This window comes from Podarcis muralis, chromosome 7 (assembly GCF_964188315.1).
Source record: "Podarcis muralis chromosome 7, rPodMur119.hap1.1, whole genome shotgun sequence".
Lineage (NCBI taxonomy): Eukaryota > Metazoa > Chordata > Lepidosauria > Squamata > Lacertidae > Podarcis > Podarcis muralis.
This window is the reverse complement of record NC_135661.1, coordinates 84358809-84376265: the sequence shown is the minus strand read 5'-3', so window position 1 is coordinate 84376265 and position 17457 is coordinate 84358809. Positions and strand designations below refer to the sequence as shown.

General features: G+C 50.1%; 1 protein-coding gene across 1 annotated transcript in view; it reads left to right on the top strand.

Annotated features, from left to right (window-relative positions):
- The window catches only part of PPP5C (protein phosphatase 5 catalytic subunit), a 30280-nt gene that overhangs the window by 8082 nt on the left and 4741 nt on the right, over window positions 1-17457 (top strand). The window contains exons 3-9 of the mRNA XM_028742138.2: window positions 656-803; window positions 5575-5696; window positions 8531-8596; window positions 10108-10206; window positions 13069-13174; window positions 15016-15158; window positions 15254-15341. Of these exons, the coding sequence (XP_028597971.2) occupies window positions 656-803; window positions 5575-5696; window positions 8531-8596; window positions 10108-10206; window positions 13069-13174; window positions 15016-15158; window positions 15254-15341 (772 nt within the window). The remainder of the gene's footprint in view (window positions 1-655; window positions 804-5574; window positions 5697-8530; window positions 8597-10107; window positions 10207-13068; window positions 13175-15015; window positions 15159-15253; window positions 15342-17457) is intronic.

Sequence of the window (17457 nt, the reverse complement as noted above, 5' to 3'; positions counted from 1 at the left end):
GCTCCGGCGGGAAGGTAAACGGTGTTTCCGTGTGCTGCTATGGTTCTCCAGAAGCGGCTTAGTCATGCTGGCCACACGACCCGGAAGCTGTACGCCGGCTCCCTCGGCCAGTAAAGCGAGATGAGCGCCACAACCCCAGAGTTGGGCACGACTGGACCTAATGGTCAGGGGTCCCTTTACCTTTTTCTTTATTCAGTAGCTCAGCGGCTCAGGAATGTTCATAAGCATTCTCTTTGCTCTGAAGTTTTTAAGAGTGTGTGGCAGGCAAGGCCTGTGGACAAGGGGAGCTGCGTGTTGTTGGTTGGAAAGGTTTCGGCAAGAAATGGAGCAGATGCGGCAAAAAATGGATACAGCTCCATGTGCCAACATCGTGCGTGTGAGGACATTGTAGGTTTTTTGTGATGGAGAGCAAAAGGAGGAGGTAAACATGCCAAAGTAGCTTGTGTATAACCTGACTTCATAGGCCACATTTCAGGACGGTTTACAATATCTTGTAAATACACAGTAATAATTGTAATACAGCATAATAAAATTGTTTTCCGCTTAAAACCGGATTTTGAGAAATTGGTGTTGCGCACAAAGGCTCAGCCGTGAATTTACGAGATTCCCAACTTGTATATGATGAATATATATAAATTCTCTCCTCTGCCCTCAGGTTGTCAAGGTGAAGCCGAACGACAAGGATGCTAAGATGAAGTATCAGGAGTGCAATAAGATTGTGAAGCAAAAGGCTTTCGAGAGGGCCATCGCCAGTGACGAGCACAAGCGGTCTGTGGTTGACTCCCTGGACATAGAGAACATGAGTGAGTTCTTTGTGGAGGCTGTGGCGGGGGAAGCTGGTACAGTGAATACTGGGAGGGTTGACTGCGGCCTGACTGGGGCAAGGTGCAGCTGAAACACAGAGGGGAGCTTCCAAGCTTCTTGCTAATCCACATGAGACATCTTCAGCGAGGCTGTAATCAGTACCCCATTGCTAAAGTTTCAGGCATCAGCCGTTCTGACAGGTGTTTTAACATGCTCTGTGCAGAGACCAAACCCTCATAGTCAAAACAAAAAAATTCCTTCCAGTAGCACCTTAAAGACCAACTAAGTTAGTTCTTGGTATGAGCTTTCGTGCGCATGCACACTTCTTCAGATACACTGAAACAGAAGTTGCCAGATCCTTCTATATAGTGAGAAGGTGGGGAGGGGTATTACTCAGAAGGGTGGTGGGAACGGGTGATTGGCAGATGGCTGTGATGAGCCTGTTGACGACTCTTAACGGCTGCAATAGGTCTTACAGGAAAAAGCAAGGGGTGAGAAGGTGAAAAATGGCTTTGTCATGTATAATGAGATAAGAATCCAATGTCTTTGTTCAGACCAGGTCTCTCCATGGTTTTAAGTTTGGTAATGAGTTGCAATTCAGCAGCTTCTCACTATATAGAAGGATCTGGCAACTTCTGTTTCAGTGTATCTGAAGAAGTGTGCATGCACACGAAAGCTCATACCAAGAACTAACTTAGTTGGTCTTTAAGGTGCTACTGGAAGGATTTTTTTTTGTTTTGACTATGGCAGACCAACACGGCTACCTATCTGTAACTCAAACCCTCATAGTAATGTTCACAGGCAAAGAGAGGGCCGGAAGAGGCAGGAACAAGCCTCTCTGATGGCCTGAAAGATGTGCCACAGGGCCCAATTACCCAGCATGCTTTGCGTAGTCTCTGATTTGGGGCAGGGCTCATGATCGTATGTATCGTCTCCTGTGCTCACGGCTCTTAATTGCTTGTCTCCGGTTTCTTCCCAAGGCTGTGTGCTAGAGTAGCTCTTTTAACTGCTGGACTCGAGCCCAGTGGTTCTCAAACTTCCTGTGCTCAGGAGTCTCTGCATATCTGCTGTGGAACTCTTGCATATTGCAGAGGATTCTGGGACACGCTTCAAGGTGCTCACACAGGACTCTAGCATTGCCCTGCGTCAGGGCTGGAGTCAGATGAAGGTCAGCAGGAAGACGCAGAATCGGTTGTCAGTGAACTCAACTCTTTATTCAAGGAAATGGTGTGTTGTTGTTGTTTAGTCGTTTAGTCGTGTCCGACTCTTCATGACCCCCTGGACCAGAGCACGCCAGGCACTCCTGTCTTCCACTGCCTCCCGCAGTTTGGTCAAACTCATTCTGGTAGCTTTGAGAACACTTTCCCACCATCTCGTCCTCTGTCGTCCCCTTCTCCTTGTGCCCTCCATCTTTCCCAACATCGGGGTCTTTTCCAGGGAGTCTTCTCTTCTCATGAGGTGGCCAAAGTATTGGAGCCTCAGCTTCAGGATCTGTCCTTCCCGTGAGCACTCAGGGCTGATTTCCTTCAGAATGGAAAGGTTTGATCTTCTTGCAGTCCATGGGACTCTCAAGAGTCTCCTCCAGCACCATAATTCAAAAGCATCCATTCTTTGGCGATCAGCCTTCTTTATGGTCCAGTTCTCACTTCCACAAGGAAATGGTGTACCACTCAACAACACTTCCCAGCAGGTCTTACCCCCATAGAGCAGTTGCCAGGACTGAAGGTCCCTGCCTTCCACCCACTCTAAGGCTCCTCATCTCCCGGATGTTTCCCAAGCAGTCTCAAACTGTGTCTGCGCACCTCTGGTCTCTGTTCTGCCCTCTTCATTATTCTGTGCATTCTTGTCGCAGCAGGAGGGGGAGACTCCGTGAATTCTCCAGCAGCCTCTTGACCCCCCTCTCCTCTGCTTCAGCCTCAGAGTCTGAACTGCTCCCTGTCACGGGTTCCTCCTGCTCACTAAACCCAAACCCTGTTGTTTCTTCAGTATCCCAAGGCTCTGAGCCATCCTCCTCTGGGATTTCCCTTGGGGGTTTTCCGGCTGGTGCCTCCAACCGCTCCTCCTTGTCCACTCAGTCCCTGACACCTCGAGTGAATAGTGGATGTGCTTGAGAAGAGGCCCACTGCCTTCACCCCTGGCAGAAACTGCAGGAGAAAAAATAGGTTACGGCAGGCCAAATAATAATAATAATAATAATAATAATAATAATAATAATAATTTATTATTTATTATTTATACCCCGCCCATCTGGCTGGGTTTCCCCAGCCACTCTGGGCGGCTTCCAGCAGAACACTAAAATGCAGTAACCTAGAAGGTAAAGGTAAAGGTACCCCTGCCCGTATGGGCCAGTCTTGACAGACTCTAGGGTTGTGCGCCCATCTCACTCTATAGGCCGGGAGCCAGCGCTGTCCGGAGACACTTTCGGGGCACGTGGCCAGCGTGACAAAGCCGCATCTGGCGAGCCAGCGCAGCACACGGAACGCCGTTTACCTTCCCGCCAGTAAGCGGTCCCTATTTATCTACTTGCACCCGGGGGTGCTTTCGAACTGCTAGGTTGGCAGGCGCTGGGACCGAGCAACGGGAGCACACCCCGCCGCGGGGATTCGAACCGCCAACCTTTCGATCGGCAAGCCCTAGGCGCTGAGGCTTTTACTCACAGCGCCACCCACGTCCCCAAAATGCAGTAACATTAAAAGCTTCCCTAAACAGGGCTGCCTTCAGATGTCTTCTAAAAGTTTGGTAGTTATTTTTCTCTTTGACATCTGATGGGAGGGCGTTCCACAGGGCGGATGCCACTACCGAGAAGGCCCTCTGCCTGGTTCCCTGTAACTTGGCTTTTTGTAGCGAGGGAACCGTCAGAAGGCCCTCGGCGCTGGACCTCAGTGTCCAGGCAGAACGATGGAGGTGGAGACGCTCCTTCAGGTATACAGGACCGAGGCCGTTTAGGGCTTTAAAGGTCAGCACCAACACTTTGAATTGTGCTCGGAAACGTGCTGGCCAAAGTATCTGCCATTACTGATCTTTTCACTAGGAAATCCTGGGGATTCTCTAGAACTCTGTCTGAAAGAGGTTTCCAGAGAGGCTTGAGATAAGGACTAGAAGGAAAGAGATCAGGCTTGTTAGAAGTCAAAAAAGCAAAGGCAACTAGGAGGTCTCTGACTTGGCGCAAGGCTAAGGTTCCTGCTTGCAGCCACTTCAAGCTTCTGTTGGATGGAACCCCTTTTTAGCTTGTTTGGACCCCTGGTCTGGATTGGGGGCCACTGCCATTGTCGGGCAGCACTCCCTCCTCATCTCAGCATCCCTCCTTTCCGAGGGAGCCCTGCCATCCTCACGCTGGTGACTAATGCCATTTCGTACGGGAGGCTGCGCCAAGGTTTCTCTGCCAGCGCCCGAAATAGATCAAGATCTCTGATCATAAATAGATCCCTGGCGTGGAGAGGCTTAATCAGGAAAAATAAATAGACTGGTCTTCTCCTCTGCGGGCCAGCTGCTGGCACGAGCTGCGTCCCTTAATCTCACTGTCTGGACTAAGCCACTGCACGCTTTCATCCTGGACATCTGTGGATTCTACATTCAAAGCTTGTTTCTGCAAGCAGGGGCCTTCCTCACGCCGCATTTGGAGGAGCCGGAGGGGAAATTGCTGTCCCTCGAGTTTGGCAGTTCAGCCCAATTAGCGGAAAGGCAGTGGCAATTACAGGAAGGGAGCCCTGGCAAGACGCTTTGGTTTTGCAGAAACGGTACTGTTCTGAGGTGAACACGCAGACACTTGCCCGCCTCCACCTTGGGCAAACAGTTGGTAGAGCATGATCTCAGGGTCGTGGGTTCGATCCCCACTTAGGACAAAAGGTTCCTGCATTGCATAGAGTTAGACTAGATCAGTGTTTCTCAACCTTGGGCCTCCAGCTGTTTCTGGACTACAACTCCCATCATCCCTCGCTAGCAAGACCAGTGGTCAGGGATGATGGGAATTGTAGTTCAAAAACAGCTGGAGGCCCAAGGTTGGGAAACACTGGACTAGATGATCCTCACGGTCCCCTTCAACTCAACATTTCTGTGATTGTTTCTGGGGATCAGGTATCCTGCCCACACTCTGGAAAAGTGGTAAAGCAATATGTACTGAGGGAGGGCAATTTGGTGCCCAGTTTTGTCTACTTGGAACTGTTAAAATATCTTCTGCCAGAAGGAAAAAGGCTCCCGGGGCAGCTTGGGATGGAGCCATTAGTGAAAGGCAAGGGCCAGTGAGGTATTGAACCTGCAGTTGCTTACCTGTAACGCAGTGGGTGTTACCTGGGTGGTCGCTTGGGGTGCCAAGGGTCAGGCGGACTCCCCCCCCCCCCCCAGCCATAGCTGTCAACTTACAGATTTGAAAATAAGGGACCAGCAGCCTCGAAAATAAGGGATCAGCAGCCAAAATAAGGGATCAACAATTACTTTGATAAAATACATATTTATTTGTTGCTTGCAAATGGCTTTAGATACCTATTAGGTCCTATAAATTACCATATAGCATATATTCAACACAAAAAACCAGCAACAATTTGTTGTTGACAAAGGACAGCTGGACATCGAAAGGGCCCCATTACCTTCAGTAGCTTATTTAAGGGACGTCATCAATAAGGGAGAGCAGCGGGACATGGCGCTGGGATAAGGGACTGTCCCGCCAAATAAGGGACGCTTGACAGCTATGCCCCCCTCCCCCCGCGTGATGCTAGGCTGGCCTTGTGTTTGCGTTCTGCCTCTCCACCCACTTCCATCTTCCTGCTTCCCCAGCCATTGAGGACGAGTACAGTGGCCCGAAGCTGGACAACGGGAAAGTGACGCTTGCGTTCATGAAGGAATTAATGCAGTGGTACAAGGATCAAAAGAAGCTCCACAGGAAATGTGCCTATCAGGTAACTCCTCCTCCTCCTCCTCCTCTTCTTCCTCCCTTGAGAGCCGCCCCCCCCCCCCCAGGGCTGCAGAAACGCTGGGTTCTCTGTGCTATGACATGGAGCTGCAAGAGGTTTAAAGGGTTGCTCTAAGGCATGGATGTCCAACCAGTAGATCACGATCTGCCGGTAGATTTCCAGCTAGATCTCTTGGGAGTTGGACATGCCTGCTCTAAGGGGATCATTGCAACCTGTCTGTAATTGAAGGCATATCTCATGCACAGTACATACCACAGCAGGCCATTGGCCCTTGTGGGCCACAGCCACGTGACGTTTCCGCCGGGTACATGTTTACAGTGGTACCTCGGGTTACATACGCTTCAGGTTACAGACGCTTCAGGTTACAGACTCCGCTAACCCAGAAATAGTACCTCGGGTTAAGAACTTTGCTTCAGGATGAGAACAGAAATTGTGCTTCAGCGGCGCAGCAGCAGCGGGAGGCCCCATTAGCTAAAGTGGTGCTTCAGGTTAAGAACAGTTTCAGGTTAAGAACGGACCTCTGGAACGAATTAAGTACTTAACCCGAGGTACCACTGTATTTAAATGCCTCCCCTGCTCTTCCAAAGGAGGCCAGGACGGCAGACAGCAGAACACGCTTTTCAAATCATTAAGGACATTTAAAAACAGTCGCGCATATACTCCCAGCTAATAATTTCAGGATTAGGAACGGTATCTTTCAGCCCACAAATGCCTGAGTGAACAGGAATGGTTTTCGATTCCTCCTGGATGTCGTTAATGAGGGAGACAGGCACACCTCACTAGGGAGGGCGTTCCACCAATGGGGAGCGGCTACTGAGAAGGCCCTGTCCCAGGTCAGCTCTCAGCAGTGCTAGCCGGGGCTGATGGGAGTTGTAGTCCAAAACCTCTGGAGGGCAAGAGGATGGCGAAGGTTGATCTAAGCTAATCCAAGCCATACTCACTGGAAGCCTCAACTCTTCTTTCCCGTCCCGTCCCCCCTTGGTGTAGTGGTTAGAATAGTGGTTCTCAAAGGGTGTGGCAGGTGAGGATGGTGGGAAGATTCAAGGATAATTGAAGAAACATTTAAACATTTCAGTGTAGTAATAGGATAGTATAATTTTTTAATTTTTTTGCAGAATATGGATAGAGATATTTTCAGAACTGAGCACTGCTAGGAGTTGTTTCTTCTTGTTCTCCAATGTATTTCTTCATCAATTTTAAATTTAATAATGATAATCAATTTTATTTATACCCCGCCCGCTCCGCCCAGAGCCTGGCTCAGGGCTGCTAACACCAGTAAAATTACAGTAAAAACATAATAGTAAAAAAAAAACCCCAATTTAAAATACAGGTTAAAATGCAATTTAAAATGCAGCCTCATTTTAAAAGTAGCCCATATATCAAAACCATAAGGGGAGGGAAACATAAGGGTCAGACAGAGTCCAAGCCAAAGGCCAGGCGGAACAGCTCTGTCTTGCAGGCCCTGTGGAAGGATGTCAAGTCCCGCAGGGCCCTAGTCTCTTGTGACAGAGCGTTCCGCCAAGTCGGGGCCAGTACTGAAAAGGCCCTGGCCCTAGTTGAGACCAATCTAACCTCCTTGCGACTTGGGACCTCCAAGGTGTTGTCAGTTGTGGACCTTAAGGTCCTCCGCGGGGCATACCAGGAGAGGCGGTCCTGTAGGTACGTGGGTCCTAGGCCGCAATCAGGTGTGGCGCAAGCAAACTTTTATTATGTAATAGTAGTAGTAGTACCCTGCCCATCTGGCTGGGTTGCCCCAGCCAGTCTGGCCCAGAGGAAAAACATTTGAGAACCACTGGGTTAGACTGCTTGTGAGACCAGGGGTCAGATCCCCACTTGGTCCTGAAGCTCCCTGGGTGACTCTGGGTCAGTCGCTGCCTCTCAGCCTAGCCACCCTCACAGGGCTGTCGTTCGGATAAAACGTGGAAGAGGGAGAATCATGTACGCCACATGACTGAGCTCCTTGGAAGAAAGGTGGGATATAAATGTAATAATAATTTGCATTCATCTTTCACTGGCCACAGTGATCCATGCGACGGTCACCTGCAGGCTTGACTACTGTAATTCGCTCTACGCGGGGCTGCCCTTGAGGCTGTCCCAGAAACTTCAGTGGGTGCAGAATGCTGCAGCGAGGCTCCTCACGGGGTCTCTGCCATGGGAGCATATTCACCCAGTGCTTTTCAAGCTGCACTGGCTCCTGGTGGAGTACAGGGCCAGATTTAAGGTGCTGCTTTTGACCTTTAAAGCCCTTCACGGCCTAGGACCCTCGTACCTACAGGACCGCCTCTCCTGGTATGCCCCACGGAGAGCCTCAAGGTCCATAAATAGCAACACCCTAGTGGTCCCGGGCCCTAAGGAAATTAGATTAGCCTCAACCAGAGCCAGGGCCTTTTCAACACTGGCTCCGGCCTGGTGGAACGCTCTGTCTCATGAGACCAGGGCCCTGCAGGATCTGATTTCTTTCCTCAGGGCCTGTAAGACAGAGTTGTTCCGCCTGGCCTTTGGCTTGGAGCCAATTTGATTCCCTCCCTCCCTCTCTTTCTTTTTTCTTTTCCTTCTCCTGCGATGAGGCTACATTTTAATATTTTAATGTTTCAATGTTTTAATGTTGTATTTTAATTTTGTTTTTAAGTTGTAATCATTCAACTTTTTTTATTATTGCTTGTAAGCCACTCTGAGCCCGGCCTTGGCTGGGGAGGGCGGGGTATAAATAAAAAATTATTATTATTATTATTATTTCTTCTCTGCCACCGTGCCTGTATGTGTGCGCTCTCTCTCTCTCTCTGTCTCTCTCTGACTGACTTCTCTCTTCCTCCTTGCAGATCTTGGTGCAAGTGAAAGAGGTGCTATCAAAACTCCCCACCCTAGTAGAAACGACGTTAAAAGAGGTGCGTGTCTCTCTGTGCTCCCACAACACTTAAATTGAAAGCTGCAGGTCTGTTGCCTCCCTCCTTTTTCAATTTTTTTCTTCTCAGAACTCCCCATTTGGGGGACAATTTATGTTATTTATTGATTTTTAAATAACGTAAAAAATTCAAACCAGAAGGAAAAAGGAAACATACAAAGAATAATACAGTCATACCTTCGGTTACAGACGCTTCAGGTTGCGTGTTTTCAGGTTGCGCACTGCGCTGAACCCGGAAGTACCAGAATAGGTTACTTCCAGGTTTTGGCACATGCGCAGAAGCACTAAATCACGCTTTGCGCATGAGCAGAATCGCCAAATCGCAACCCACGCATGTGCAGACGCGGCGCTGCAGGTTGCGAATGCTGCGGGTTGCGAACATGCCTTCCGCACGGATCACGTTTGCAACCCGAGTGTCCACTGTATATCCAAAGCAGTTCCTCAGCTTCCTTGGATTACAAAAAGACAGGGAGCTGTCAAAAGAAATTCCGCTCCAGAATACTGCTCTGTAGATGCGCAGGGCAGTAACCATGCCTTCTTCAGTCATTACATAAGACATAAAATCAGTCAAAATAATCTGAAAATCACCTGCAGTCTTACTATTTTTCCTTCCGACCTGCAGTTCATGAGTTACATTTTTCTATCAAGGCCTGGGAGATCCATTCTGCAAAAAGATCTCCAGGTTTTCAGAACTCTTTGAACAGTCGTTCTTTCAAAAGTGTCTGCACTGCATCCCATCCTTAAGAACTCTTAACGTTCCATTAGCTTGAGAGTAAGGTGAATCCCTGGCCATATGATGCCCGGATTCCGAGAGTGATCACGGCTCCCCAAGTGATCTCTCTCTCTCCACACACACACACACACACACACACACACACACACAGTACAGCCATGCCTTGCTTCGTGACTGCTGTCCCCATGAGCCACCACTGCAGCACAAAAGTTTATCCACGTTACAGGCTCAGACTGCTTATTGCTGTCTCCTCTGCTGTTCTTTCCGAGGAAACACTGGGAATAATCACGAGAGCCTAGGGCTCTTTTGGGGTTTGCCAGCAGATTTGCAGCGCTGTCCTTCTGCAAAGGAGGCCAGAACCGTTAAAGGCGTCTGGGTTGGCGTACACCGCCTGCAAATTCTGCGGGCAACCCATCCCTTTAAAACGGGGGCAGGGAGCCTCCTGGGCTTTCCAGGCACTGTTGGATTCCCAGCTCTCCTCAGCCCTGGCCAGCATGGCCAATGGTCGGAGTCCAGCAACCTCTAGAGCAGGGCACCTCTGTGCAGGTTCACCAGCCAGCCCTATAGTGCCCTGCATAGATTTCTCCTTGCGGGATAGACTGTGATGTCTTGTGTGGGGAAATCCAAAGAGTGGGATGAGGAGAAGCATCCCAAAATAGTTGGTTATAAATAAGCATTATCTGGCTGAGCTTCACGCCTCTTCCCTCTGTTGTCTTATTCTGCCTTCCCCGCCCCCGCCCCCCGCTTATTTTTTGTTCCAGACAGAGAAAATAACTGTTTGTGGAGACACCCACGGACAGTATTACGACCTCCTGAATATATTTGAATTGAACGGGCTGCCGTCGGAAACGAATCCATATGTATCCTTTCTTGCCGCTCCTCTAGGGCCGCTGTAGGCCTTGTTCACCTGTTTCTCCTCCTCCTTGGGTGGAAAGGGAACTGCGCTGGTGGGTTCCTGGCAGGGGGCAGATGGGCGGACTTCGGAAAGGGAGAAATGGCAGGGAGCAAGGGCTTCCCGCAATTCCCCCTTCTCCGCACACCCAGATGTGAGAGAACCGGCCTGCTGGGAGCAAACGCTTCCTTCCAGCCGGGAAAATTGTAGGCCACTTTGTAGAACTTCTGTGCGCACCTGAATTTATCTGGGGAAAAGATCTTGGAGGCTGCCACCTTCCTTGCAGACCTTTTCTCGGGTGCTAAGATCAGCAGAGAGGGACGCGGGTGGCGCTGTGGGTGAAACCACAGCGCCTAGGACTTGCCGATCGCATGGTCGGCGGTTCGAATCCCCGCGGCGGGGTGTGCTCCCGTCGTTCGGTCCCAGCGCCTGCCAACCTAGCAGTTCGAAAGCACCTCTGGTGCAAGTAGATAAATAGGGACCGCGGGAAGGTAAACGGCGTTCCGTGTGCTGCACTGGCTCGCCAGATGCAGCTTTGTCACGCTGGCCACGTGACCCGGAAGTGTCTGCGGACAGCGCTGGCCCCCGGCCTCTTGAGTGAGATGGGCGCACAACCCTAGAGTCTGTCAAGACTGGCCTGTACGGGCAGGGGTACCTTTACCTTTACCTTTAAGATCAGCAGAGGGAGCCATCTTGGTAACTTTCAGAAACCTCCAAAATTTCAAGGGGTGTGCGTGTGTGTGGTGGCCCAGGTGAGGGCCTTCTCTGCGGCAGCCCCTAAGTTGTGGGACTTCCACCCACACACCCACCCTGGAAGCGCGTCTGGCATCCTCACTATACAGCTTTTGGCAGATGCTGAAGATACACTTCTTTGACGCCTGAGATGTGTTTTTTCAGGGTCCGGCCGATTCCGGTGGCTGTTACCGTATTTTTCGCTCTATAGGATGCACCTAGAGAACAAGGAAAAAAAAATCTCTCCCTCTCTGCACAGCACCCCTTCAGCGAAGCGGCAGGAGAAACGGAGCCCCTTCCATTTCTCCTCCCGCTTCGCTGAAGGGGCGCTGCGCAGAGAGGGAAAGCTGCTCAGCGCCTCTCCAGTGAAGCCTCTCTGGAGGCTTCAGGCGGCTATCCCTGAAGCCTGGAGAGTGAGAGGGTTCGGTGCACACCGACCCCTCTCGCTCTCCAGGCTTCAGGAAAAGCAATGCGAAGCCTCTGGAGCGCAGCACTCCCGCATTTCCCCTTAATTTTTGGAGGGGGAAAAGTGCGTCTTATAGAGCGAAAAATACGGTACTTGCTTTAGGCCACTTTTAGTACTGAATTTTAAATGATTCACTCCCACCCTGGGGCCTGCTAATTAGGGGCAGTAAAAAAGTGTGTGGCTGCTCCTTAATTAATTTGTTATGAATTAAGAAGTACAGTGGTGCCCCGCAAGACGAACGCCTCGCAAGACGGAAAACCTGCTAGACGAAAGGGTTTTCCGTTTTGGAGGCGCTTCGCAAAACGAATTTCCCTATGGGCTTCCTTCGCAAGATGAAAGCCCATAGGGAAATCTCCGGGACAGCGGGGAAGCGCAGCGCATCTTCCCCACTGTCCTCGGACCTCCTCCGAAGGCTGGCGGCGGGGCGGAGAGACCTCTTCCCGCCGCCAGCCTTCGTTTCTCCGCTATCCCGGATGGCTTTTGAAGGCAGGCGGGGGGGAGCAAAGACTTTCGCCCCCCGCCGGCCTTCAGAAGAGGTCCAGGATCTCTTCTGAAGGCCCGCGGGGGGCAAAAGTCTTTGCTCCCCCCTGCCTGCCTTCCCGGGGGCTTTTAAATCGCCCCAGACAGCGGAGAAGTCCTCCGCTGTCCCGGGGTTTTTTAAAATGCTGGGGGTGGGAAGAAAAGCCCTTGTCCCCCCCCCCCCCCGCCTTCAGAAGAGGTCGGGGGACAGACTGTCCCCGGACCTGGTCTGAAGGCGGTTTCCATAGGAACGCATTGATTGATTTTCAATGCATTCCTATGGGAAACCGTGCTTCGCAAGACGAAAAAATCGCAAGACGACAAAACTTGCGGAACGAATTAATTTCGTCTTGCGAGGCACCACTGTAATGCTCATTCCTGCCAATCCTCTAATTTTGGGGGTAGGCAATGTGAAGACTTTCTGAGCTGGAAATCTCACTTGGAAATGCCCTCTGGCCAGTGGCCACTGCCACATATTTTGTCCATGCATGCTCAGATTTCTCTCTCCAAATGTGAGGGATAGAAACTTTTCCCTTCCTCCCCCCCCTTTTTTTTGCTCTCCCCACCCCCTGTTGTAACTAATGAACGTTGAGGCTCCCAAGAATTCTGTACAGGCTCCTGGGATCCACATTCAGTCTGCAATCCTAGATGCCCTTACTACAGAACAAGCCCCCCCTGAGCTCATGGGACTTCCTTCCGTGTAAACATGCCTAGGGTCACGCTTTCGGAGCTTGTTTTCAGAGCCTCCCTAGAACCACAGGAGCTGGAATGTTCTGGAGGTTCATCCAGGTGAACCTTTCGTTTTGTCTTTTTGCTCTGAGGGCAGGATCCTTGCATAGCAACGTTTACCTGCTTCTGCCATTGCTCCCTGAGCTCTTCTGAAGCCACGTTTGGCACCTGCTTTCATTGTCACCCGCATCACGGCAATCTATCCTTGAGTTTGTGTTTACTTGTCTTGCTTGCCCTCCCAAGAGCTCTAGAAAAGGCATGGCATTTCTTGGGGAAGTGATGCATCAGGCGACAAGAAAGAAGCTGGGTGTGTGGAATCCACATGGATCCACAGGCTGCATTTTACGGTTTTTTCCCTTGAGCACAGCTGCTTCCCCACCACAGATATTCAACGGGGACTTTGTTGATCGTGGCTCCTTCTCCGTGGAGGTGATCCTGACGCTCTTCGGTTTTAAGCTGCTATATCCAGATCATTTCCACCTACTTCGAGGTAAGAACATCAGAAGAGCCCTGCCCGATCAGGCCATTGGCCCATCTAGTCCAACATCTGCCCAGCCAGATACCTGTCGGATGGCCGCAAGCAGGACTTGAGCCAGTGTGGTGTAGCGGTTAAGAGCGGTAGACTCGTAATCTGGTGAACCGGGTTCGCTTCCCCGCTCCTCCACATGCAGCTGCTGGGTGACCTTGGGCCAGTCACACTTCTCTGAAGTCTCTCAGCCCCACTCACCTCACAGAGTGTTTATTGTGGGGGAGGAAGGGAAAGGAGAATGTTAGCCGCTTTGAGACTCCTGAAGGGGAGTGAAAGGCGGGATATCAAATCCAAACTCCTCCTCTTCTTCTTCTTCTTTGCTCCCTAGCACTCTAGACAGCTGTGACTTCCCCCAAAGACCCCTGGGAGCTGTCATTTGTTGTGGGTGCTGAGAGTTGTTAGGATACAACCCCCCACCCCGTTCCCCTCCCAGAGCTACACTTCCCTGAGTTCCCTGTGAAGAGGGATTGATGCTTAACCACTCTGGGAATGTTAGTTCTGGGAGGGGAATCAGGGGGTCTCCAAACTGTTAGGATATACCGTATTTTTCGCTCTATAAGACACACTTTTTCCCTCCTAAAAAGCAAGGGGAAATGTGTGTGCGTCTTATGGCGCGAATGCAGGCTGCGCAGCGCTCCCTCTCGCTGTTCTAGCTTCGGGCTTAGCCACGCGCAGCCTCTTCATGGCAACGGGGAGCCTTCATCCCGCTGCCCTGAAGAGGCTGCGCAGCTATCCCAGAAGCCAGAAGAGCATGAGGGATTGGTGCGCACCGATCCCTCTTGCTCTTCTGGCTTCGGGGATAGCCACGCAAAGCCTCTTGAGTGCAGCGGGAGCGCTCCTGCCTCTTTGCTCAAAAGGCTTTGCGTCGCTTTCCTGTTTTCCTCCTCTAAAAACTAGGTGCGTCTTATGGAGCGAAAAATACGGTAGTTCCGTTCCACCTTAAAAGGAAACAGGCATGACTGTTGTGTGTCACATGCCTGTTTACCTCCAGCACAGTCTGCTGGGAACTTCCATTTTATATATTGCTTTTGCTAGTATTGCTGTTTGCTGGACACGAAGGGAAGCAGACATGTTTTTTCCTTTGTTCCTGAACTATGCTGAATAAATGCTGTAAATATGCTTACACATTTCTCTGCCACTTCCGTTGTGAGAAGATTTATTCACTCTGCTGATAGAGCGTGCCGAGTCTCTAAACGTATCTGAGGCTTGTGTCGCTGTTTGATGCTGTTCCAAGGGAGACCGGTTGCCGGCCGGTGGCTGGAGCCAGTTGGGGGCTTTCCTGATGCCCCTGTCTTCCTGGCAGTATCCCAACACAAACAACACTCAGCATCCTTAATTTTCCCCCCTAATATTTTGTTGGAAGCTGCTCAGAGTGGCTGGTGCAACCCCGTCAGATGGGGATGATGAGGATAATAATAAATAAAAATAAAAATAATACAGTCGTACCTTGGTTTTCGAACAGCATAGTTCTCGAATGTTTTGGCTCCAAACACCGCAAACCCGGAAGTGACTGTTCTAGTTTGCAAACTATTTTTGGAAGCCAAACGTCCGACGGGGCTCCCGCGGCTGCCGATTGGTTGCAGGAGCTTCCTGTATCCAATCAGAAGCCGTGCTTCGGTTTCCGAACGTTTTAGAATTCAAACGGACTTCTGGAACGGATTCCGTTCGACTTCCGAGGTACGACTGTAATATCATCAGCCCTGGAAGTTTAGGGATGGGAGGGAGGGAGAAGCCCTTTCCTGCAAACTCGAACCAAAATCCCCCTTCATTGTGGCCTTTTAACTCCTCCTCCTCCTTTCTAGGGAACCACGAAACGGACAATATGAACCAGATCTATGGGTTTGAGGGAGAGGTCAAAGCCAAATACACAGCCCAGATGTTTGAGCTCTTCAGCGAGGTCTTTGAGTGGCTACCTCTGGCGCAGTGCATCAACGGCAAAGTCTTGGTGAGGAGCCGGCCGCTTGGGTGGGGGTCTGCAGCTCAGCTGAGCACTCTTGGTGACCCTTGCTATTCCTTCTCCTCTTCTCTCCCCCTGGGTAGATAATGCACGGTGGCCTCTTCAGTGAAGACGGCATAACGTTAGACGATATCAGGAAGATCGAGAGGAATCGGCAACCTCCAGATTCAGGTGAGCGGTGGCGGGGACTGGGGTGGAATGATTTGTCTGGTGGGGATTGGGTAGCCTTGTGTACCCGTAGGAGCAAAGCAAGTTGCCTTACAATGAGCCAGACAGTCCATCTAGCTCCATATTGTTCGCACTGACTGGCAGCAGCTGCTTTCCTACCTGGAGATGCTGAACCTAGGACCTTCCTGGTGCTCTGGCCCAGAGGGTATGGCTATCAATGCTACAAGCAAGGGAATAGTCACGAAAGGAAATATTTGTTGATCCATTGCATCAGGTTTTGGTCGACCAAGCCAGGGTTTCCCAAACTTGGGTCTCCAGCTGTTTTGGGACTACAACTCCCATCATCCCTAGCTAGCAGGACCTGTGGTCAGGGTTGATGGGAATTGTAGTCCAAAAACAGCCTGAGATCCACCACGTTTAGGAAACTCTGGACTAAGCGATTTAAACGGGCATAAATTTGCACAAGAGAGGGGAAACTGTTCTTTTTTTTAAAAAACACACCTTTTTTTATTCAAAATTAAAACAAAACTTATTATCCAGAAACATATCATCCTTATTTTCCCTCCCTCCCCCCACCCTCCCAACAAAACCCACCCACCCCCCGACTTCCCTCAGTTCCAGTCTTTGATATCTCTAAGAATGCTGTTTTCTGCATGTTACACAGTTGTATAGATCCTCAAACTATTTAGCTGATTATTATCAATAAAAGGTTTGTGAATGTTTATTCAAAACCTGCCAAGGAGTCCAGTTCGCTTTGTTGCATCTTCAGATACTTTGTAAAGGGTTCCCATTCATCTTTAAAGTCACAGTTATCCTTGTCCCGTAGCTTATATGTCAGTTTTGCCAGTTCTGCAGAGTCCGTCAATTTTTCTTGCCATGATTCTTTAGTTGGGATTTCTTCTGTCTTCCATCCTTGTGCTGTTAAAACTCTCACGGGCGTTGTCGCATAAATGAAGATGTTTTGCAGCTTTTTTGGCAGAACTAAGAGGGGGGAAACTGTTCTGAGCTGCAACAAAAGCAGCTCTCTCTTTTTCGAGGATGTACATGTGTAGCGTGAGTCACGGCACACACCGTCTGAGAAGAGACATCTTCTCTTCCAAAAGCACTTCTTTTAAGATGGCACTCGCCACTTGCACTTAATTTATGGCTAATTATTGGGAGGGAACGAGGATGGCTTTTCCTGCTGTGGAGAAGGGGATCTTGGATGGGTTGTCTCTCCCACAAACTCCACTAGGATGCTTTCTGAAAATTAGGACACGCTTACCGCCCCTTGTGGGAGGACAGCTCACCCCCCTTCACTTCCTTCCCACCTAGCAGGTTGTGGTTGCCCTTCTTAGAAGGGGGAAATACAAATTTCCTGCCTGAATTCACTAGGGGCACCTTTTTGTTAGCTTAAACCTTTTGGGATTGACTGGCGAATCTGACCGATGTAGACATCTAAAAGTTTTAGGCTTAGCTGTCTCTCTGTTTTCTCCACCCACCTACTACTACTACTACTACTACTACTACTACTACTAAATTTTTATTTATACCCCGCCCTTCCCAGTTCAAAAACCGGGCTCAGGGCAGCTAACAACAAATTTAAAATGCTTAATTATACAACCAGCAAAAAATACAGTATAAAAACATGAATAACAATAAAATTCAAAAATCAAAAATCAATTTAGGGGAAATAAGCATTAGATAATCCTCCAGGGCTAGCTGGCTGAATTGGTCCTACCTGGGCCAGCGAGGAGGCCAGGGGAGAATTAGCTACAGGGTCTCAGAGCGGGTGATCTTCATAAAAGTGGAGGGGGAGGGAAGAGAAGGGAAATAAAAGATCAGGCTGAATTCAAATTAAAGGCCAGGCGGAATAGCTCTGTCTTACAGGCCCTGCGGAAGGAGGTTAAATCCTGCAGGGCCCTGGTCTCATGGGACAGAGCATTCCACCAGGTTGGAGCCATCACTGAAAAGGCCCTGGCCCTGGTGGAGGATAGTCTGACTTCCTTAGGGCGCAGGACATCTAAACTATGGTTATTCATATATTTATTGCTGTCCTGCTGTTGCTTCCCCTGTTTTTGAGGAGCAGAAATTTGGCAGGTGAAGCTTCCCTGGCATAGAGACAAAAGTGATGGGGAAG